Here is a 22,908-nt window from a genome sequence, read left to right as displayed (position 1 = left end):
AATTTGCCCCGGTCATTCAGGTGCAAACAGGCTTGCTTTTGAAGGGTTAATATGGAGTACATATAACATTACCCATCATGATGATCGTGCTTTAAAAAGAGGATCTAAATAATAGGCACATCCAGGCAGCCACTACACATTACCCTGAATCAGTGCTTCTTTCCTGACTGAAGCCACATTGATCCTTTTCAAAGGGACTACAGAAAATATAAAAAACTAGAAAACTAACACTTCTATGAACCTAACCTGTTTACATGGAGTTGTATAGTTTGAGGATATAGGTGGCATATAGTTTAGCTCTAAAGCAGACTTTATACAGAGGGTTAAGAACAACATTAGCCACATTATTAATTCCCTAGTGCTTACAAAATTGGGTCAGCAACACCTTCCATTCACTTAACCAACCCTCCACACATGTAGCTCATCATACCATAATGAGGGGGGGGGGGGGGGCGTTTAGACTACACGATCATCACTGAACGGTGCAGCTCTTGTTCAGGTCTCATTTAGTGTTTAGTCTGCCTGACAAGCGCACTAGCCGGCAATGATTTTGTGCACGATTCTCATTAGACTTTCACTCCTTGGCTCGTGTTTAAACTGAATGATTATTATTCAGTTTCGCTCGTTTGAACGATTTTCTGAATGATAGTCGTTCAGTCTAAACGCAGCATTACAAACTGATGTATATGATACCTTGTACAATAACAATGAAGGAAACCTCAGAAAGAGAGAACAATGGAGGGGCATTGTATAGAACATTTGATGAAAACAGCTTAGACCTCACCAGGCTCTTTCAGTGACAACGCATCTCCTGCCAACTCCTCCGCACCATTTCCATTCAAACTCAGGATCTCATCACATAACTTGTTCTTCAGCTCCTCCTTCTCCATCTCAGCCATTAGCTCTGCCTGGGAACAAGAAACACAAAACCTAAGCTTAAACAGTCAACTCATTCAGTTGTACTCTTCATTTAGCTACTAAAAACATTAATACCTTAGGCAAGGTTAGTTTAAGAGGCAAGTCCTCAACTTTTACAAAGTCATCTTCATCTGATTTCTGACTCAAATTTCCAGAACCAGTTTCCTGCTAGAAAAAAAAAAAAGACTTCTAAAATAATAGAAATGAGAGAGAGGGGATTACAGAACTGTAATCTACAGAAACCTTAAGGAACCCAAGGAGACGTCTTCTTATAGTAGAGACTGTTCCAGTACTTGTTAACATTAACACCAGATCTGAGCAGTAAGTGTCACCGATCGTCGTTGCGATTTCTCCTCTACAGTCCACACTAATAAAGCTACCTGTCCACAAACTACAAGAAATTCTCGTGCAATTCTTGCAGATAGGTCTGTGGCTAAATATATATAGTAGAAAAGTGTCAGGAAAGAACTTCTACTGTTCTGGAGGACTCTGCTTGGCAATGTATTATATAGCTTAGCTGCTAGGGAAATGGCCCACAGCTTCCCCTGGTAAAGAGAGTGGATTGTCAGAACCACCAACAGGTTGGGGACTGTTTTTGGACAATTCCTTAAGAGTTTCTCTAGAATCATTTTTAGATATAAGAGCATAATGACAACTTACAAATTCATTAACTAATACAGGGGAATCTGTTGCTGGACTGCCGGGTCCTGAGCTTTCTGCCGATGCCAGAGATGACTTTGTGTCAACATCTACAGATGAAGATGTATCACCCTCTTTATTCAACAGCACTGGAGTGGATACACTGGCTGATGAAATGTTTGCTGGTGAACTTTTCTGGTCTTCCTCCGATGTCTGGTCATCTCCTAGATCAAGATTACAATATCATAGTTAAATAAAAGGGCTTACTCACACAGGCGTCTAGTCACCACGTATTACACATAAATATCCCGTGCATAACACACAGTGAATGGAGGCAATGAAAATCAATGGACTTTTTCTTCCATTCACACCTGCGTGTGGGCACTACGTATTGATATGCAGGAGAAAGAAATCACAGCATGCTCCATTTACCTGCATATCATACGCAGCCCTTGTATGGGCTGCGTATGAAACGCAGTCCCTATGCATGCATTGCGAAGGGACAGCGTTTCCATACGCATCCCACTCTGAACAGAGCGGGGGAGTTAAAAAAAATAAAAATTAAGAATGAAATCATGATCACGTCATTCCCAGGTCTGCGCAGTTCCAATTGCAGCCCATACGCAGTCTGTCGGCAGAACATATGGGCTGTATTGCATACAAGTCTGTGGAAGACATGCAGCATTGTATGCATACATCTGTGTGAACAAGACCAAAGAGATACATGTCTTTTGTCTTGCAGGGAAGTCAGGAAGAGGAATTGTATGTTGCCAAGTCCCTCCTAATAAGAAGGTTCACAATTTCTTAATTTAACAGGATGTCATCTGATCAGAGCAATCGAGAAACGGAAATCAAACTTGCTAATTCCTTTCAAAGGACATAACAAAAACATGTTGCCTACGACATGGAGATAGGTTACCTGTGTCCTGCCTCAATATCTCAGCATTTTCACATTTTTCTGTTGTCTTTGGACTATTGTTCAAAGCCTGTAAAATAGAACAAGTCACTGCATGCTTCGGCAACGATCATACCAGGACTACCGACATATACAGCACATAAGACTTACAGGTTCCTTTTCATGGTCCTCTGTATTTTCAGTGTTGGCTGCCAGTGATGTCTGTACATCGACAGGTCCGGCCTCAAACTCGTACGTTTCCTCCTCCTCGTTTTCATCTTCGCCGCTCCCATAATTAGTTAAAGCTTGTGTTTCTGCTTTGGATAAACCTAATGCATAAAAACAATAATAAGCTCTGCAAGTCTTCCTAGCAATATTAACATGTATACAAAACATGTAAGACACACATATGTATCCAAGTCAACACAAGGGAAAGTTTCTGGCTGGCAGACCCGTTTACTACAGCCCTAAAAGAACAGAAGCCTAGTGACTTTAGTTTCCAAGGCATTCCATATAGAAAGAAGTGAGACTGTTACACGGGATATCACATGTTTCTTCTCTGATCACCCGCTGAACCATTCTTATATCTACAAACCCTTTAGTGAGCAGTAAGTGAACATAGTAAATATTAAATTCGTACTGATGGACACAGGCAGGTTTTCATTTCCCTCTTCATCCTCAGAAATGTCAGATCTTCCACTGTGAGCTTCAGAGACATCAATATTTTTAGTCGGTGTTTTTGCCAATGTCTCAGTTTCATCTTTGTCCTGACAAGACGAGAAACACTCATTAAATAGGGCAACAACTTGATGTCACTTTAAGCTATTGGTGAAATGCTTAAAGGGTCAGCAGTTTGGACAATTCTAAGTTGTGCGATAGATACCCTAACAATAAGCTGCTATTGCAAGTTATCAATGCTCACGTCTCCTGCAGTACAGATCTGTTGAAATCAATGGCACATTAAATGGATAATCTAGGTGCCCCATAAGGAGAACCCCTCTGTCTAATAGTCACAGAGCAAGGGACCCCCTCGGAATACATCCATATTCCTTATTAAGGCATGCAAACAGGGGTGGTCTTATGCTGACAACAGACAATTCTGTTTCACCTAGGTCGGGCTCACATGAGTGTATTTGACTTGTGTATTACACACGCAATGTACGTGCATGTAAATCATGGCGATTTAAATACATTGATTTTTGCTGTTCCACGCGTATAATACGCAAGCTTAAAAAAAAACAAAAACGGAGCATATCTTACTTTACCACTTGTTACGCGTAATAGAGCCCTATGGGTGTGTATGAAACCGCTGTACATGCGCAAATACATTTCATATGTGCGGCATTTTTGCATAATGATGCTGAGAACAAAAGGAAAGTTTTGAACAGAGAAAAAAAAGAAAAGAATCCAGGACGCCGATGCATGACAGCCTTGTGAGAAACGCCATCGTGCACAGGCGTACGCAATCAAAACCGAAGTGATACACGCCTGTAAAACGCTGCGATCTTTACACAGCGCTTTATCATACGGTTGTGTGAGCCTGGCCATATTCCGCAGTTAGCTCTTCCTACATAAAATCAGCATAAATAGCTAAAATAAGGCTGGTTTCACATCTGCGTTGGACTCTTCAGCCAGAGGTTCTATCACAGATGCAGCTGAATATACTGGAAGAAAAAAGCTTGCAATGCTTTTTCTTCCGTTCAAAAGCCAGGCAGTGAGATGGACCCCATTATAGACAATGGGGTCCTCCCGGTTCCATCCATAGATCCGGCCGTGGGGATTCCCGTTTATAGCTCCCCAAAGTGAGCAGGAAAGTAAAATCCGCAGCGCAGATATGAAACACTGCTATAACTTTTCAGAAGACAAGTACAAAGCGCAAACAAATGGATGCTAAAGGACTAGGCCCGAGAAGCCTGCAGACTTGTGAATGCAGCTCTGGCTGAGTACTGCTATGAAGAAGGCTGCAGAATGAACAGCAGCAGATAAATCAGACACCATGAAGATTAACTAAATTAAGCAATAGAGCCCCTTTAACCAACCCTAAGTGATTTTGGTTGCTGTCAGCTGAAGTGAGAGATCTGTGTGCACATAGCATTAAATCACAGATACACCGATCTAGAGATTAGCTTATTCCAATGTCATGACTAGAGAAGGGATCGTTTTACCCACCCCTGTATGAAATATGGATGAAGAGGGTTGATAACTCATATACCTTGTCTTCATCATCAATCTCTATTGCTTCAGTGCTTTCTTCACCCACAAATATTTTCTTTGCCTAAGAGAGAATATCAAAATGAAACTGCAAACTGTGCATTCATGGGCCGGACACGGTTCGCTTATGATCAACGTTTTATGATACTTCATTCATTTATTACCTCACATGTCTCGTTTGGCAAAAACCTTGCATTTCCCATTCTAGTGAATCTTTTCTTATAACCGTTGTGCTGTTCCTCTGTTATTCCTCCTGTTATGAATAAACTGACAACTGGGCGTTACCATTCACCTTGTCAAAGGGGTGAGTCCTACACGGTGAACATCGATTGGCCAATGTCAGTGTGGAGGAGGACACCCAGTTGTCAATTTATTCATAAATTTCAAGGAACATCAGAGGAATGGCACAATGCATGGCTAAGAAAAGATGCTGCAGAATTGTGGGGTACATATCCATTTACTAAAACCAGACATGTCAGGAGACATGACAGATCCCCTTATAAAAACTTTTCTCCCCCAATTTGTACTGGACTAAGTTCAACTTTATTATACATGAATATCTTATACAGTTGTCAAAGAATACTTAAAAGCAAATCTAGTGTACATGTCCCATTAAACATATTGATAATATGAAATACTTTGAAGATTGCTCATAAGAGGTGGAATCTGGCAGCTGAAACATCCACTACCTCTATAGTGCACAGATGACATGAAAATAGATGAGAAAGTTATGTTAAAAAGAATGACAGAAACCTCCAAAAGATACTCAATTCTTATTTCAAAGGAAACTGACCACCTACATGCGACCATTTCTCTATCTATCATTAGCACCAGGACTAGCCCATTTCAGGACCACTAAGAAACCAACTTTAATCAGTCTCTTCAGGGAGATTCCGTTAACAGTCAATCATATTTTAGTACAGATCCCCACCTCATAGCTTAGTAAGAAACTATGAAGGCTTCATGGCTAAACAAAAAGAAGTCCAGCACAGAGGATCACAGAGTTGAGACTCACACATTCACAAATTCTTTGTGCGCTTCTGCAACAAATGAGTGAGTAGGAGTTTGAGAAAAGTCTTGACTAAATGATCCAGTTGAGCCTTGAACCCTTATGTTAGAAAAGTATTTTCTCTCAAAGGGTTAAAGCCAAGTCAGCCTTTTTTTTATGCCGAAACGTAATATACAATGCAAATGAAGCTCACCGATTGGCCCGAACACATTAATACTTTAATATTCCTGCTTCCTTTTGGTGGCTCTACATTCCCAGGATTTGAACTATTTGTGACAAGTGTTCTTTTCCTGTGCTGTAATTCAACAAGCACGCTTCTGATGTTTAATGTCTATGTACCACTCACTGAACTATAGAACGGATCCAGCTATTGGGCATACCCATGAGCTAACATACAGACTTTACAAGAGCTTCAGAGAGGCGGCCACAGTGCATGTTACAGCATATGCACTCCTGAGTTGCCAGCCACCTTCTTTACAGAGTGATGAGACAGAATGGTGTGACCCGCACAGCTGGCCACAGGCAATGGGTTAGAAACAATGAAAGGGAACCCTGACTGGGCACTAAATTATAGCAGAAAAAACATGTACTACTGAAAAATCAATGCAATTTGTAACATTTTTTATTAAGATTACCTACAAGTTGCCAGTCTTCATATCTTAGTGAGCATATCACATGTATTGTATATACACCACATATGCTACAATTTCAACACTTTGTATATATGTAACTAATTAGGTCCTGCGAGGCCAGATTGCCTTAGTTCCCTGGCAAGTCTGATTTCTTTCAATAAAAAGAAAAGATTATCTACAAGTTTAAGGATGACTGATACTTTAAGTAGTTCTGATCTCAGCCATCTACTGCCGAAGAAAAACATGCAATTCACTGTATAGTTGATTTAAGAGACACTTCAGCGTCAGAAGCAGCTCACTGACATTTGCTCCAAATTGATCCTGGATGAAAATAACCCACAGAGCTTTGTCACTGAGGACCACTTAGTGGCAATCTGTTGACCCAACTTCACCGAGCAATATAAACAGCAGTTTGGCAAGATCACCGAGGCTTTGACAATATAAGAGCTGTTGGGAACATCTAGTAGCTGCAAATTGAAATCCGTTAAAGCGGCACTTCTCAGAACTCAGATGAGGGATGTCCAAGACCTGCTATATGGTGCTGCCAAAGAGGCCTTGCAGGGTCCTGCTTCTGCACCTCCATGATAATTAGCGGGCAGGAAATATACTCTTTCTGCAGGTGGTCGTGCTGATAACAGTAGTAACGTTGCAGGAATTTGATGGTTGGGTACAACAAAACAGTGGGTCATCTTACTGGCCATCTTTAATCCTCTGTCTCCAGTGACTGACCAATAACCTCTGTGTTACCACTGGAAGCCTTAAAATGTGCAAGGGTCCAAGTCCAACTTTTCTGGTTATATCTCATGGTCACGGTGTAAAACGAAAAACTGGACATAGACCTCAATTATGTTCCTAGCTATGTAGTCTGTCACACTGACATTAAATTTCTCAAATGGAAGAGAACTAGTTTAAGCCCCATTTATACACACAGATGATCGCTCAAAATTAGTCAGAAACTGACACTTTTGAGCAATCATTTTGCATTAGCTACTAATGGGCTAAACAACCCATTAGTAGCCAACTAGCTTCATTTGCATGTATTTAGAGAACAGTGAGTGGTCTGTTCTCTAAATACATCGCTACTGTTCTCCAGCGGGACAGCAGCTGAAAGAATGTTATCAGCGCTGCCCGCGGAGAGCTCAGAGTGCAGTCCTTCGTCAGGGACAGCAGATTTTAAGCTGAGCTGAACTTCGTGATGGACGAAAAGTGCATGGTAAGTATTCATAATGAATACCCTGCAAATAAACAGATAACCAGTCTGTCTGTAGAAATTGACATTTTAATGGATAACACTGAAAAAAAAAAATAGCCCTATTTTATGGGTGGAAAGACTGGTGTGCGTTGGTTGGTATCGATCATTATTGCACTTTTTGAAAACAGCAATTCCCTTACCTCACATAATAAGAAAAGACGTTCACCTATCATACTATCAGTCCTCTGACTCTTCACTACTTGATAGCTCTAATTAAATAAAAAAAGCTATTTTCAATACAGCGTAAAACTTACCAAACATAAGAGAAATTTTTTAAATCACATATATGCCAGAGATATACTCAATTAAAGAAGGTTTTAAGAGGCTTGATGTGTGTCCTACCATAGCAATAAACTACACAGACAACAAATGAATACATACATTAAACCCACAACCTCTAAAAATCATTTAATGCGATATGTACATTTTATAGGGTAAGAAGTTCAAAAATTATTAACCTCTTTTGAGAAAGACTGAAAAACGTCAGCATCAGCTTTTTGTTGGCTTCTGCTTTGCACCGAGCTGCTGGTATTGTCCAGGTCTTGCATCAACCTGAAAAAGGCCAACTCATTGAACAACACTTCCGAAATCTCCACAAGAAGATCTTCTCCGCAGTCCTTCAGCTTTTTGTTACTAAACTTTGCCAATGAATCCTGGAAAACACAAAAAGGATAATCACCGTTTTAGATGGATCCACAAAGATTAAGGTTCTCCATAATTATGTACGGTACTTTAATGAGCTCCACGAGTCAACACAGGATCGGTGATAAATGCATGAACACTGGGGGAGACACCACCAAACTGAGCGCTGTACTCTGCCATCTCAGTCAGTCCCATACACACCGAATCCAGCGGTAGTGGGGATGGAGAAAGAGGAATAGGGACTTCTCTTCTAGTGATCGATGGGAGTTCAAGAACCCCAACGATTAAACATTTATCCTGTGGGTAGGTGATAAATGTTCAGGATTTTCCAGTTATGTAAATAATGTATAATCTCGGTATTAAAAAAAAAAAAAAAAAAAAAAAAAAAGGTTCTACAAGTTTTTAATCGGCTTTGTATTTCAATTTTTCACCGGTTTCGGTATCAGTGAATGGGAACCCTCTTATTTACATGTTGAGGCAGTAAACCTGTATATATCTAGTCCTGCTCTCAGTTTAGAGGTGACTACAACTGTATCCAGTCTAGACAACGCTCTGCAAGCTAAACAGCCTAGACTGCGGCCTGACAACGTTCTTACCCACCGTTTTCAAATCCACAGCATGCAAAAAAGCAGCAAATTTCATCAATAGGTGTAATATTTACATGTGTGAAGCCAGCCATATGGGGGGGGGGGGGGGGGCTTCAGTTTTATGCAAATTAAATCTTATTCATTGTACAAGGTTTTACATCCAAAAGGCTAAAAAATGACTCAAATTCAGACTGTGAAAAAGAGATCTAGAAAAAACAGGGAAGAATTGAAGTTCACACAATACTAGAAGTTTATATAACTTCAAACATCAAAAACTATGCAACCAAATTTTCATTTTAAAATTTGTTCAGAAAGGCTTGTAACTTTGTAACTAGTCATGATTATCCCTTCCGGCACCAAGTGGCACATTTACGTTTGTAATCCAAATATAAAAAATTGTGCAACTGTATTAGCGCAAGAAAAATTTGTCTTGGCTGCAAACCATACCTAGCTGTAAATTAAAAGGGATTGCGTTATCCAGTGAATACCCAATTTGGTCTGGGTCCGGCACCTCTACTTCCATCCCAGTTCTGACACTGGGTCACACATTAAGGAGTCTTCCTCCGCCCATTTAGAAGAGTGCTGACTTGGTATTTTAGTAACTGTCGGGGGAGAGCATTGAGTTATTTAAGCAAGCCAAGCAGCCGGCCTCCACGTATTGGTGTTACAGACAAAGAGGAAGGAGAAAGAGTCCATAAAACAAGACCAGTGTCAGAACGGTCACTGTTGTGCCCAAACAATCGAGTATTTCCCTCCCTTGATAACCTCTTTAATCTAATTATTTAATCTGGAATGTGAACAAAATGAAATTTAACAACAAAAAAAAAAAAAACTAGAAAGCAAATGGCAGAGTTGTCTAACTTGTATGGACTCCAAATGCCAATGAAAACTAGAACTTGTCCAGAAAAAAATAAACCATAATGGAACTAAACCAATGAAAAATATGTAACAAACAAGAGTGACTTATTGTTCGCACAAGCAAACAACAACAATTATCCTTCAAATTCACACGATCCAATGATTTTTTTAAACAATAATTGTGTAAAAAGGCCCCAAGACCTCAGATTGCAGTAAGAATTCTGATGAAGCCACACAGTCGTTGATAATGTGCGCATACAGAAAGTTGTCAGCCAGCCTATTTACTTGAGGTGATCAGGACTCTCACCGGCTCTCATAGGTGTCCTGTCAGGAGTAAAGGTGCTTTCAGACAAAACCATCATCGTTCAAAAAATTGTTCAAACTAAAGTGAGCGATGTCTGTCTAAGCGAGAATCGAGCCAGTGAGCCGAGCGAGAATCGAGCCAGTGAGCCGAGCGAGAATCGAGCCAGTGAGCCGAGCGAGAATCGAGCCAGTGAGCCGAGCGAGAATCGAGCCAGTGAGCCGAGCGAGAATCGAGCCAGTGAGCCGAGCGAGAATCGAGCCAGTGAGCCGAGCGAGAATCGAGCCAGTGACCCGAGCGAGAATCGAGCCAGTGACCCGAGCGAGAATCGTTGACTTTTCTTTTGCTTGCTTATCATTCGGTTTAAACCACGCTGCTTCAGTCCTGGTCATTGGCTTATACAGCGACTGTGAAAGAGTGAATGATTCTCGTTTGAACAAACCACGAATGCATTTGTCTGTCTAAACCGGCTGCCCAAGAGCGAACGAGCCAGCAGTTATGTCTGTCGCTTGTTCAAACGATAATCAGCTCGTCTAAAAAGGATCCTTACTCTGCTTAAGGCCTCATGCTCATGTCGGACTCCGCCAGCGGAATATTGCAGCAGAGTTTGACATGGCAGCCCCCAAAGACCCATACTCACCTCTCCAGAGCTGCACGCAAGTCCCGTCCGGAGAGCCTGCACGCATGCGCAGTACAGTGCATGACACGCCGGCAGTGGGCGATGACACAATCACGCGATACTTCCGCTGTGCTCACAGCAGAAGTATCACGTGACAGACAGCTTGCATTGACTACAATGGAAGCCGGCCACGCGTTTTCCTGCAGCAATTAGAGCATGCTGTGCTTTCTTTCACGCTGCGGAATTCCACAGCATGAACATTGAGCTACTAGGTTTAATAGAACCTAATGGCTGCAGGAAACGCCACGGATTTACACCCCATAAAACGCGGCAGAAATCCGTCCGCAGGCAGTAGCCCGTAACCTCTCCGCGGCTTGATCTTCTCTCCGTCGCAGCCGGATCTTCTTTCCTTGGCCCGGTGGATGTGCTCGGCACGCCGGCTGCGTGCCGCCCGCATGCGCCGGGCACATCCGCCCAGCCGAAGAAAGAAGATCCGGCCGCGAAGAAGGAAGATCAGACCTCGAAGGAAGGAAAATCTGCATCGCCCGAAGCAGGTGAGTGTAATTCAGGCGCGGGTCTCCCGCGGACCCGGACGGCTTCCATAGGCTCCAATAGAAGCCTGCGGGAGCCGTCCCCGCGGGAGACCCGCACTAAAATGGAGCATGTCCATTTTTTTTTCATGCTCCATGATTTTTTTAATTCACTTTTATTGACCATCCGCGGGTATTTATCTACCCGCGGGTGGTCAATGCATCCCTATGGGGTGCGGATCCGCGTGCGGGTGAAGAGTTAAAATCTGCTGCGGATTTTAATTCTTCTTTTCCCCGTGGACATGAGGCCTTAACCCCTTAGTGACCAACCCTGTTTGTGCCTTAATGACCAGGGCGAATTTTGGAAATCTGACACATCACTTTAACATAAAATAACTCTGTAAAGGATTTGCATATCCAAGCGATTCTGACAATGTTTTTTTCGCCACATATTGTACTTCATTTAGGGGGTAAAAATTAACTGATAGAATTTGTGTATATTTACTAAAAGCTCCAAAAATTGGGAAAATTTTGAGAGGAAAAAAAAAAAAAGTCTTTCCACATTTTCAACTGCAATATCTCAAATATGTGCAAACATACTGTACACATTTTTGATGATATATATATTTCCATCTGTTTACTTTATTCTGGAAGCACAGTGGAAAAACAGTTTTTTTTAACCATTTGGGAGACGTACAACATTAATTAACATTTTGAGGAACATTTGTTTTCCCGCACCAAGCCAAAATTGCAAAGGCTCATAGGCGTCAGAGTCATGGATACCACCACAAATAACCCCATTTAAAAAAATATACATCTTAATGTATTCACTGAGGGGGTCATTTTGGAATGGCTGGCCCCATTCCCTACCTCCACCCCCCCCCCCCCCCCAATCTCTTCTTTTCTCATCCGTGCTTGGAAACGGCAACAAAAGAGGAACTTTTAGAGAACAATGAGTCCAGGAGCGAACATGGCAAGTATGGGCCCTTTCACATGGCTCGATATATCGTTCAGATTTGCGAAACCTGCTCTGCCTCTATTCAAGCAATGATGCTCATATCTATGTAAACACAGGAAAAATTATCGCTGCGACATCCTGTTGGGCACCTGTCCCCGACAAGTCATCCAGTGGAAAGGGGCCCTAAAGCTGATGCGAGACTAAGCCATGCCAAATGACCAATGGCATGCCACAGAACTGTAGTATCAATGCCTTGATCACCAAGACAAGCGCAGCTGCTGCCAAGACAAACATGGCTGGGTTGAGTAAAAGCAATACAAGCTGGACAAGTGGTCAAGTCCCAAGAGAAGACATGAGGGGGACTATTGGAAACTTGCCAAAGAAGGGTGACCTTTCAAGCTGTAACAACTGGCGTGGTATCGCACTTCTGTCTTTTCCAGGTAAAGTATTCTGTAATGTCCTGTTTCAACACCTTTCAAGAATGGCTGATGAACAAACAGGATTTAGAAAAGGACGGTCCTGCATCACACTTCGAACCATCATTGAATAGAGCCTTGAGTTCCAGCAGAAGCTTCGGGTGGGTTTTAAAAAAAGCATCAACAGTCTCCACCGAAACAACCCATGGGGGTAAATCATGAAATCCTACGGCATACCTTACCGATTTATTAACATTTTTTCACGCACTGGACTCAAACTCTAGTTGCTGCATTCGACCAATACAGGAGCTATGAATTTCTTCACCCACACAAATGTCCTACAAAGCCGTATCCTCTCGCCATTCCTTTTCAACCTAGCACTCTACCACATTATAAATTGTGCAATTAGGGCGAACATAGTTGGTGTTGTGGTTGTGCCCACTACAACTCATCCACAAATGCCTCAATCAAGGTCAACCAACAACAGCGGTTGCAAGAGGTTGATCGGTTTGTCTACTTAAGCAGCACTATCACCAATGATAGGGATGCCAAAACACACTGTTGATTGTCGCATCAGGAAGGCGTGTGAGCGACTTTCCAACGTCTATGTCCTAAATGGGCTACCACCTTATGGCCTTTTTAGAGGAGACGATTCTTGTTTGAAGGAGCGAGTGACTTCACCGCTAGCTCATTCACACTTCTGCAGCCCGCTTAGACAGGCAGTTCATCATTGGGAATGTGAAACACTAAACGACAACTTAACGATTCTAACGTTAAACACTGAACAGAAAAAGTGTTTTAAACGCAAGAAGTTAACAAGTCATCGATTTTTATGCTGGCTCAAACTGGATGAACGAAAAAGTGAACAGTTCTTGTTTGTTGTTCGCTCATTGGCTCACACCTAAACCCAACGATTATCGTTTGGTTTCACTCATTTGAACGATCATGGTTACACATCTAAACTTACCTTTACTACCATTACAAACGAAGATACTTCTGAACACTATCGTGATCCCGACTGCACTATATGCGTCTGAAAACATGGAAAGCGACCGCACGCATCAACCTGCGACTTGATTTTCAACAGTGATGCCATTGTTGCCATTTACCATGATTGGGTCACCAATGAAGAAGTCTATTGTCACGCTGGCCAATCCCAAGTCACCCAAGGCAGACTACATTTGCTGGATACATGCTACGCCTTTCGGAAACAAAACTGGCAAGAATAGTGATCTCATGCAATCCAAAAAATAGGAAGTGACGGCCAGGAAAGGTTAAAAAAAAATTTTTTAAAATCACCTGGCGACGTACATTTATGGAGAACCTCGACTTTTCATGGGATGATGCCTAAACTGATGTCTTTGATTGCCAAAGATATTCTTTTATCACCGGATGTGACAAAGTCTGGATAAATAGGAAGGGTTAGGGAAAGACCGGGTGAACTAGGAAGGGCAAGATCTGCGTAAAAGTAGTCTGGGTTTTCCTTATGATGCAATTAGGGGAAAGCCCTCATCACGAAAGGAAAGGACTGTGCTGTGCCAAAGCTCACATACTAGCAACATGGAATGTGCGTGGCTTGAGTCTAGAGATATTAGATATTGTGAAACGTATGGACAAGACACTGATATTCTTGGGATTAGTGAATCGTACTGGACGGATAATCAATAGTTTCAGTTTGATGGCTTCCCGCTGCACTATGTGGGGCACGAGGAAATCAAGAGGAATGGAGTGAACTTTCTTATGAATAAGCGGACCTCAAAAGGCAGTAGAAAGTTTTAGAACAATCAGCGACCGTATCATAGCCATCCAGATACATGGTAAGCCAGTGAATATTTCAATCTTACAGGTCTATGCGCCAACAAAGGATGCCGACGAGGAAAGCACTGAAGGTTTTTATGCCGAAGTCCAGAAAAAACTCTAAACAAAGTGCTAAAAGAAAGACATCATCCACATTATGGGCAATTTCAAATTTCAAAGTAGACAGCCAGCCAGAAACAAACACAGGAAGATTCAGGCTTAGTGCAAGAACTGAAGCCGGTGGTCGCTTGCTACAGTGCTGCCGAAAAAAGTCTCAGGATAACAAAACACGTGGTTTATGTACCCCAAACAGACTGTACATGTGGACATCTCGCAATGGCCTCCATCGAAATCAGATGGAATACATTTTATGTGATCATCATTGGCGAAGTTTAGTCGTTGCAATATAAACCTTTCCTGCTGCGGCACTGAACATAAACTCCTTATAGCCAAGTTCAGGATTAAATACTGACACCTCTAAAATCCCCCAAATCATACACTATTGAGGTAGTAAACAGATTCGCACTGCTTGAACTATGGCACGATATACAGACTATGGTTATTGAAACAGCCAGTGAGCATCTCACGTATTAGAAGCAGGGAAAATGAGACGATTGGTAGTCCAAGCAAACACTCAGAATAGCCAATAAAAGAAGGGCAGCAATGGTGGCCAGCAACAAAGACAAAATTTGGCAACTAAATGACAATTTTTAGCAAGCGACAAGAAAATGGACTGGAATGAGCGTTGCAAACAACTCGAAGCAGAAGTCCTGAAAGGACATAACCGAGGCTTACTCTCATAGGTCAAGAAGGTCAAAAAACCTTTCATGGCACAATTAAGGGCAAAATGGGAAGGCACTAAACTGAATACAGAGTATCAAGGATAGGTGGAAGGAATACACAGAGGAACTGAATGGCTGCAACCATGTACTTCAACCATTGTGTGAGGTGGAGCCTGTGGACTTCGCGCCCACCATTATGTAGTCTGAGGTCATTATGGCAAGGAAACAACTAGCCAAAAATAAAAGCATCAGGCATAGATAACATATCATTTCACAGAACTGCTCCAACTACTGAATAGCCCTCATTCCACATGTGAGCAAGATCACACAGAAAACACCGAGATCAGAAATTGAAGCAGCAATCAGATGCGTAGGCAGGATTCCGGCAAGGACGCAGCACCCGTGACCATACTGCAGACCTGTGATGTTCTCAAGCTTTTTTCATGGTCCATCAAAAGGATATCTAAATTGTGCCTAATAGACAACAAGGCCTTTGACTGCATCGATTATGACAAGCTATGGCATGCCCTACTAAAGCTGGGCATATCGGCGAATTTGGTTAAGCTTATAAAATCACCTTATACCAAATCAAAAAACCACCACTGTGAGAACACAGTATGGGGACACAAATTGGCTTTGGGATCGACAAAGGTGTCTAGTAGAGCTGATTACTCTCACCCTTCTTGTTTAACCTATATGCGAAAGTGGTCATGTGGATATGTAAGATTAAAACGGAAAGTGGAAAAATAGGCCTCAACCGGAATTTAAACGCAGCAAACATTATGAATGCAAAAAAATAGACCAAATTCAAATCAAAATAGGCCGTAGAATGTGTGTGATCCTTCATCTTCATTGGTTTGAAGATTGACAAGGATGGGAAATCTGTTCCAGAGATAAAACATCATATAGCATTGGGGGTGATGCTAAACATGGACAAAATCTGGAAAAGCAATGGTATCGGCATAGGAGCTAAACGCAGGATAGTGCAAACCATCAAATTTTCCCCATAGCCATGTATGAATGTGAGAGCTGGACTGCGAAAAAAAAAAAATGATAGGAGCATTTATGTGTATGAGCTGTGGTGCTGGCGAAAGCTGCTGCGAGAGTAACAAACAGAGAAACCCCGAATCATACAAGACCAGATATATCACTGGAGGGCAAGATGGCCCGGCTTAGGATCAAGTATTTTGGCCATGTAATGCGAGCAGTCACTAGAAAAATCTACAATGCTTGGACAGATCAGTGGTAAAAGACAACCTGGTCACCAAAGACACGATGGCTGATACTGTCATGGATATCACACAACTGAAAGAAGCAGGGCAAAACCAAAAAATATGGAGGGAGGGAGTCTTTAGGATTGTGAATGACTAAACAGCTAACAAAAACAAACAAAAAAAAAATGGCATCACATATTCGGCCATGGTTAGCTTTTATCAGTGTAAGGCCACCTGCACACGGGCGGAAATTCCACAGTGGGATTTCCCGCAGAATTTCCACTCGTGCCTGCCTGCATAGGATTGCATTAGAAAACGCAATCCTAGGCAGACGGCCGTGATTTGTCCACGTGAAAACACACGCGGAAAACAAATTGCGGAATGTCCTATTTTTGTGCGGGTCTCACAGATGCGACGGCCCGGCTCCTCTCTGCGCATGCGCCGGCTGGGCGGCAGCCAGCACACAGCGCAGAGAGGAGATACCGGGAGCGGGTAAGCCACAGGTCTCTGCAGGGGCACAGGACCGCATCCCGCTGCAAGAATTCTCGCAGCGGGATCCGACCCAGCTGTCTGCAGGCGACCTAAGACATGCTAACAAGAAAACATAGCTGTATGGAAGGGGGAATATATAGCTTTTTGTACATCAAAGCTTTCTCTGCGCTAGTTGGCCACTACCTTAGAAATAAGACATCTTCATAATGTTCTAAAACCATGCATATTTTATTAAAACATTTCTGAAGTTGTGAGAGCAATTTTCCATTATCAGCTTAACACCTTAAAGACATGGTTATTTTGGGCATAAGGACGTAATGATTTTCGGGGGATTTTTATCCCTACTTTTCAAAAGCCATAACTTCTTATTTTTCCATAGACGGAGCTCTGTGAGGGCTTGTTTTGGGTGACGAGCTGTAGTTTCTACTTGGAGCATTATGGGGTACATACACCTTTTTATTAATAACTTCAGTTTTTTTAATGAGTTTTCTTTTAATGGTTTTTGCAATGTAGGATAAGTAATGTATTCAATTTACTAGACAGGTCATTAGTATTTGGAAAAAGTTTAAAAATAAAAATTTTTAATTTTTTACATTTATGTCCATGTAGGAGACTTGAAGTATAAAAGCTCTGATCGCTACGATAACAATTACAGTACTTCTGTATTGCAATGCGGTATCGCTCACAATAGCAATCACAGGCCACGGCAGGTCTGGACTCCAGCGTATGGCATGCAGTTGCCATGGCGACCCATCTGCTTTCTGCGATTACATGATGTACACTGATTGGGGCATGTAAGGGGTTAAAAGTAAGAATCTATGTTCTTATCGATCCCTGCTGTTGCAGTGGGTGGCCGGCTGTCAGTTACAGCCCGCTCCTACTGCAGGATGGTGGAGGCTTACTTCTGAGCCAATGTCATCAACCGGATGCAGGTTTATGTCCTGCTGCATTAAGCGCCCCCCCAGATGGGACATAAACTTATGACCTGTAATTTTAAGGAGTTAACAAAAGATGGCTCTATAAAGCATATATCAGATCATTACATACCTGTAGTATACTGCCTAACTGCTTGTGAAAAAACTTGACAAATTCTTTGCTCTCATCATTCTGCTGCGTCAGAGTCAGGACCATCCGCCTGATAGAAGTCAGGAGATGAGGAGAGCACACTTCCTCCATATGTTCCTGCAAACACAAACAATGAGCTTCAGCAAATGGCATTAAACATGTGAACAACTGACACAATGTACCCAAGTAATATAAAAGCAAGACTCTATTCTTACCTGTTTCTTCAAGTTCTCCTGCAGAGGTGTCCTCAAAAATATACAAGGGGCGCAAGATGAAATTATTACGAAAAATATCATCCTTCCCCTGTAATATCTCTTTATAGTCACATCTTGGCATATTTCACAACATGAGCTCGTATCATGCTTTTAGCAGACGGTTGCAAATAAGCCAATATATGCTTATGTCCACATACAGACATTTAGTCTCATGTTTGGCCCACAGCTAATTTTCAGATATAAATTGATCACTTTCTCTGATACAAGAACTCAGAGAAACTGCTATGAATTGCTAGTGGAAAGAAAAACAGCCATTACGTATTAAACTATTTCCTTGGCTTCACCAGATACCTGAACCATAGAAAAATTCAAACAGTATACGGGCGTGTGTCTAGAAATACCGCAACCTACAACACGTATAAGACAAGATATAATAGCATCTAACAAGGAGTGCAGAATCAATGATTTTCACTAATCACACAATTAGCAGCTGGACCTGGTACGTACTGCACTGCCACATGAGGAGTCCAAAAGTAAATGGAATGCCAAGGCGCAGCTTATGCATCAGCAACCAAGAGCTTTTGCATTTGGAATCTGTGGTGAGCGACGGTTGGGGAGAAAAAGGGGATTAAAGTTATAAAGGGGTTTTTCTATCCTCTGCCATGTCACTACTTAGAACTTGTGTGTGCGTATACGGATGAGCTCTGGCCATGAATGCCACAGTACGGAAGACATTTAGAAGGAGATTGGCACTAAACCAGTGCTGCATTCCCTTCATTCTCATAATCAAGGTGGGTCCCAGAGGTCCAAATTGGCTGCAGTGGTCAGGTAACTTCCATCGACGTCTTCTACTATGACCATCACCAAAAGGATGGGAGGGCAACAGTGCTGGATCTCTGAAGCAGAGGTCGACTATGTACTGCTCTGTTTTAAAACAGTTGGTGCCATTACGCAAGGTTGTCTGGACACCGGTAACTAAACAAACCCCTTAACGCTATAGGATGTACATTTACGTCTGGAGGTTCATGGTTTGTATAGAAGGGGGAGGTTGGAGTTCATCCCGCTCTATAAAATGTGAGTGCCGGCTATTTGCTTCTTACAGCAAAAACCTGCTAGAAACAGCTACGATCAGCAGAGTCACTGATTGGAGCGCTTAATCCTTTAAATGCCACAAATTCTGACAGCAGCATTTAAATGCCCTGATCGATGTTCGGGGGTACAGTACAGCCACATGATGAGATTGCAGCGTGCTGTGCAGTTGCCATGGCAGTCGGGGGTCTTCTGAAATTCCCCAGGGCTGCCATTGCAGATTTCCTATCAAGCCATACCTGTAGCATGGCTTGATAGATTGCCTGTTAGATCTCAGTATAATGTAATGCTATGGCATTAAATCATACTGCAGGAGCGATCAAACATCACAAGTTCTTGTCCCCTATCGGAGCTGGAAAAAAAACTGTTAAAATTAGTTTTAAAAAGTTGTATTAATATTTTTTTAAAAAAAGTAATAAGTTATAAAAAAAGAAAAATTCCTTTTGCTACTTGCATTAAAAAAAAAACCAAAAAACCCCCACACATTTGGTATTTCTGCATCGATAAAACTCTGATCTACCAAAGGAATGCATTATTTTCCCGGCATGGTGGACATAATTAGGAAAAATGCCAGAAATACATTTCTTTCTTGGAGACGAGTTGACAAAAAAAAAAAGAGCGTAATAAAAAGCAATCAAGAAGTCATATGTACTCTAAAGTGGTACCAATAGAAACTACACATCTGGCAAAAAAAATGAGCCCCTGCATATCTATGTCAACTGAAAAATGACAAGGTTATGGCTGTCAGGTGGCGGCAGGAAAAAAAAAAAAATTATATATATATAAATTTGGTATCGCAGTACTCGCGCTGACAAAATAAAGTTATGCAATTTCTGTTGCAGTGTGTACGCCATAGAAAATAGACCTATCCAAAGATGGCGGAATTTCATTTTTTCCCTTATTTCACTCCATTTAGAATTTTTTAAGTTTTTCAGTACATTACATAGTATATTAAATTGTATCATTGAAAAATACAACTCATCTATCCAAAAATAAGCCCTCAGACCTCTACGTGGATTAAAAAAATAAAAAATAAAAAAAAAAAATCATAAAATATATTTATCAAAGTGGGGAGGAAAAAATGAAAATGGGAAAAAGGAGCCAAGTCCTTAAGGTGTTAATACCTGGCCGCCCCATTTAAGAACCAGTCATTCAATTACAACACTTTAAAAAATGTTTTAACGTTCCAGTTTTGCACCGACATGACAAATTCAGCCTAATGTGTAAATACGCAGGTCTAATACTCACGGTACATGAACAAATCTAAAACAAGTTACGTGGTAAACAGATGGAGAAGCAGATGAAAAAGAAGTAAAGAATACCAGGTAGACCCAAAACTGAACTGCAACAGATGCTGGTAAAAGGTAAAAACTATGCGACACATAAAATAGGCAAAGATGCGCGAGAATAAGTCACAAATCACGCTACATTTACTTTTTTGTCCTTGTGTACAAGAATAAATGTGGTCAGGTTTATCCAGTGTGGGCTACATTCTTAAAAACAAACAATTGTGGGTGGTTGCGATTTAATTAGATTTACGGGGCGCTTTTTATATACAGTATGATAATTCAATTTTACAAAACCTCATTCACATGCGTTGTGGATTTCAGGATGATGGAAATAACTGTCCCCCCCCCCCCCCCATGTATTAAAACTGGTACAATATAAGTAAAAATGTGCCTGCACATCCATGCAGATGTACATATTGCTTTTTAGGTCGGGCATGTTCATACACTGCAGATTCTAATACAGCAGGTCCCCTACTTACAAACAAGTTCCGTTCCAGGAAGCTGTTCATAAGTGCACTTGTTCATAGGTCCGAACAAATGTTCGTATGGAGGGGGATTGGAGGTAGATCTCACTCCATACAATGCAGGTGCCACCTGTTTCTTACAGCCGATACCCGCCGACAACAGCTCCGATGAGACGTTGAGCAGACTGGTTAACCCTTTAAATGCCACGATCGAGGTTCAGGGGTCCCGCACTGCCCCCCCGCAATAAGAGCGTTTGCTGTGCGGTTGCCAAAGCAGATGGGGCCCTCTGAAAGGCCCCAGGGCTGCCTATGCAGAGTGTCTATGGCATGGCTTGATAGAATGCCTGTCCGATCTCTGTACAATTTTGTTTGTATGTAGCAAAGTTTGTAACCCGAACGTTCGCAAGTATGGGACCATCTGTATACACGTTTTAATAATGAATTTCCCCGATTCTTCTTGCTGGCTCCTAGACCTACATGGAATTTGTCCTGGAGTGATCCTATTAAGACACAATGCAGTCAGAACTCAGAACATGCTGCTCCCAAGACCAGTAGATAACAATAGCACCTTTATTGTAGTCTGACTCCAACACAAACAAGTTGCACAAGTCAAATGGCGCTATAATCAAACCATACAATGCAAGTCATGTGACTCGCTTCACACAGTTGGAGACGCGGTCATCACAGATGAAGTTTAGCCAATTTTATGTATACTTTCCTTTTGTTATTTAGAAAAAAAATAGTACCCATTTATTCCTTACAATTATCAAAAATAACCACGATACAATCCGTGCATAGGGGAAAGCATGCAAGCTGTTCTCACCTTCAAAAAGGGGATGACTTCTTTCATAATCGCCTTAATTTGTCGGTCAAGCTGCTGAGTATCAATTCGTGGGCAAGGAACTGCAGTTCCGTCTTCATTGTACAACCTGCTGTGGCCGGCCTCGTCCTCATTGGAACCTTTTCAAAAAGAAAGAATTAACTCCAAGATAATACGTTCTTGTGACACATTTGCTTTCATCAAATGCATGCAAAATTCCAAATCAACTGATCGTATCAAGTAATAAAGCAATTCTGTGTGAGCTGTAACCGTTGGAAGAAATAATGCAACTAGATCAAGCATTTCACGTTTTAAATTGCTCTTTTTACATTTGGTTTTTAGCTATGTTAAAAGTAAGGTTGGGAGAATTCCCCCAAGTATGCCTTCCAGAAATCCATAGGCCTTTGATACACCTAGTACATGCAAATATATGCTTTTGTTGTTGTATAGTAAAGCGCAGTCTACTTCACTCTGCTATGCAGAGGGACAACGTAAAAAGGGGAAAAAAAACGAAACACTGCGCCGTATAGATTTTAAATACCCCTCACGTATACATCCAACATAGTCAAAAATGAGATGTGGACAGAACCTTAGGCAAAGTTATAATGCGTGAATAAGGAGTTTAGCACTCGATCACTGAGCTGTCAGTGGCTGCCGTAAGCCTGTCAACAACATTTTAGAGGGGAGACTAGAACTGCAGAGCGCAGGGAGCCGGGAGCATAAAAGGATGTGTTATTTTAACACATGAGAAGTCTGTTCGCGTAAACATTGAACAGACAACCTTTTTAACTAGCATTGGTACATGAAGTGCTCTCGCGTTCTAAGGGCTCATTCTTACAACCGTGATTTTACCGTGTATTATACGGTAAATGGAGTCAAGGAAAGTACATGGATTTTCATTGACTTATTCATATTAGCATATATCTAAGCATGTGAAAAAGATCATATCATGCTTTATTTTACCACGTATCACATATGAACAGCCCTATACTTTTCTATGGGTAGCCTATGCAACGCTGCTCATACACAATACATTGTATATGGGTGATGTTGCATACGCAACAATGCTGTGAGACAGAGCCGGGAATTCAAACATAAATAAAGATACAAGTAACACTGTGCATGACAGTGTGCGTGAGATCCACCGTCACACACAGTGCACCATCGTTGCCATACACTGCCAATAGCCGGCTTATCGTCAGCTCCCACAGCGG

The 22,908-nt window shown here is 41.8% G+C and overlaps 1 protein-coding gene across 7 annotated transcripts in view; it reads right to left on the bottom strand.

The window, feature by feature from the left end:
- The window catches only part of PCM1 (pericentriolar material 1), a 116,820-nt gene that overhangs the window by 1,248 nt on the left and 92,664 nt on the right, over positions 1-22,908 (bottom strand). For 3 of the 7 annotated variants that reach the window (XM_066573411.1, XM_066573415.1, XM_066573412.1), the window contains 11 exons: positions 21,698-21,834; positions 17,800-17,934; positions 8,015-8,209; positions 7,697-7,765; positions 4,665-4,727; positions 3,093-3,219; positions 2,624-2,781; positions 2,477-2,543; positions 1,579-1,781; positions 994-1,086; positions 785-908 (listed from right to left, as the gene is read on the bottom strand). In XM_066573411.1, coding sequence (XP_066429508.1) covers positions 785-908; positions 994-1,086; positions 1,579-1,781; positions 2,477-2,543; positions 2,624-2,781; positions 3,093-3,219; positions 4,665-4,727; positions 7,697-7,765; positions 8,015-8,209; positions 17,800-17,934; positions 21,698-21,834 — 1,371 coding nt within the window. The remainder of the gene's footprint in view (positions 1-784; positions 909-993; positions 1,087-1,578; positions 1,782-2,476; positions 2,544-2,623; positions 2,782-3,092; positions 3,220-4,664; positions 4,728-7,696; positions 7,766-8,014; positions 8,210-17,799; positions 17,935-21,697; positions 21,835-22,908) is intronic. The other 4 variants (XM_066573413.1, XM_066573414.1, XM_066573417.1 and 1 more) reach the window with 4 other exon arrangements.

This window comes from Eleutherodactylus coqui, chromosome 7 (assembly GCF_035609145.1).
Source record: "Eleutherodactylus coqui strain aEleCoq1 chromosome 7, aEleCoq1.hap1, whole genome shotgun sequence".
Lineage (NCBI taxonomy): Eukaryota > Metazoa > Chordata > Amphibia > Anura > Eleutherodactylidae > Eleutherodactylus > Eleutherodactylus coqui.
The sequence above is the reverse complement of the archived record's forward strand: the minus strand, read 5'-3'. Positions and strand labels throughout refer to the sequence as shown.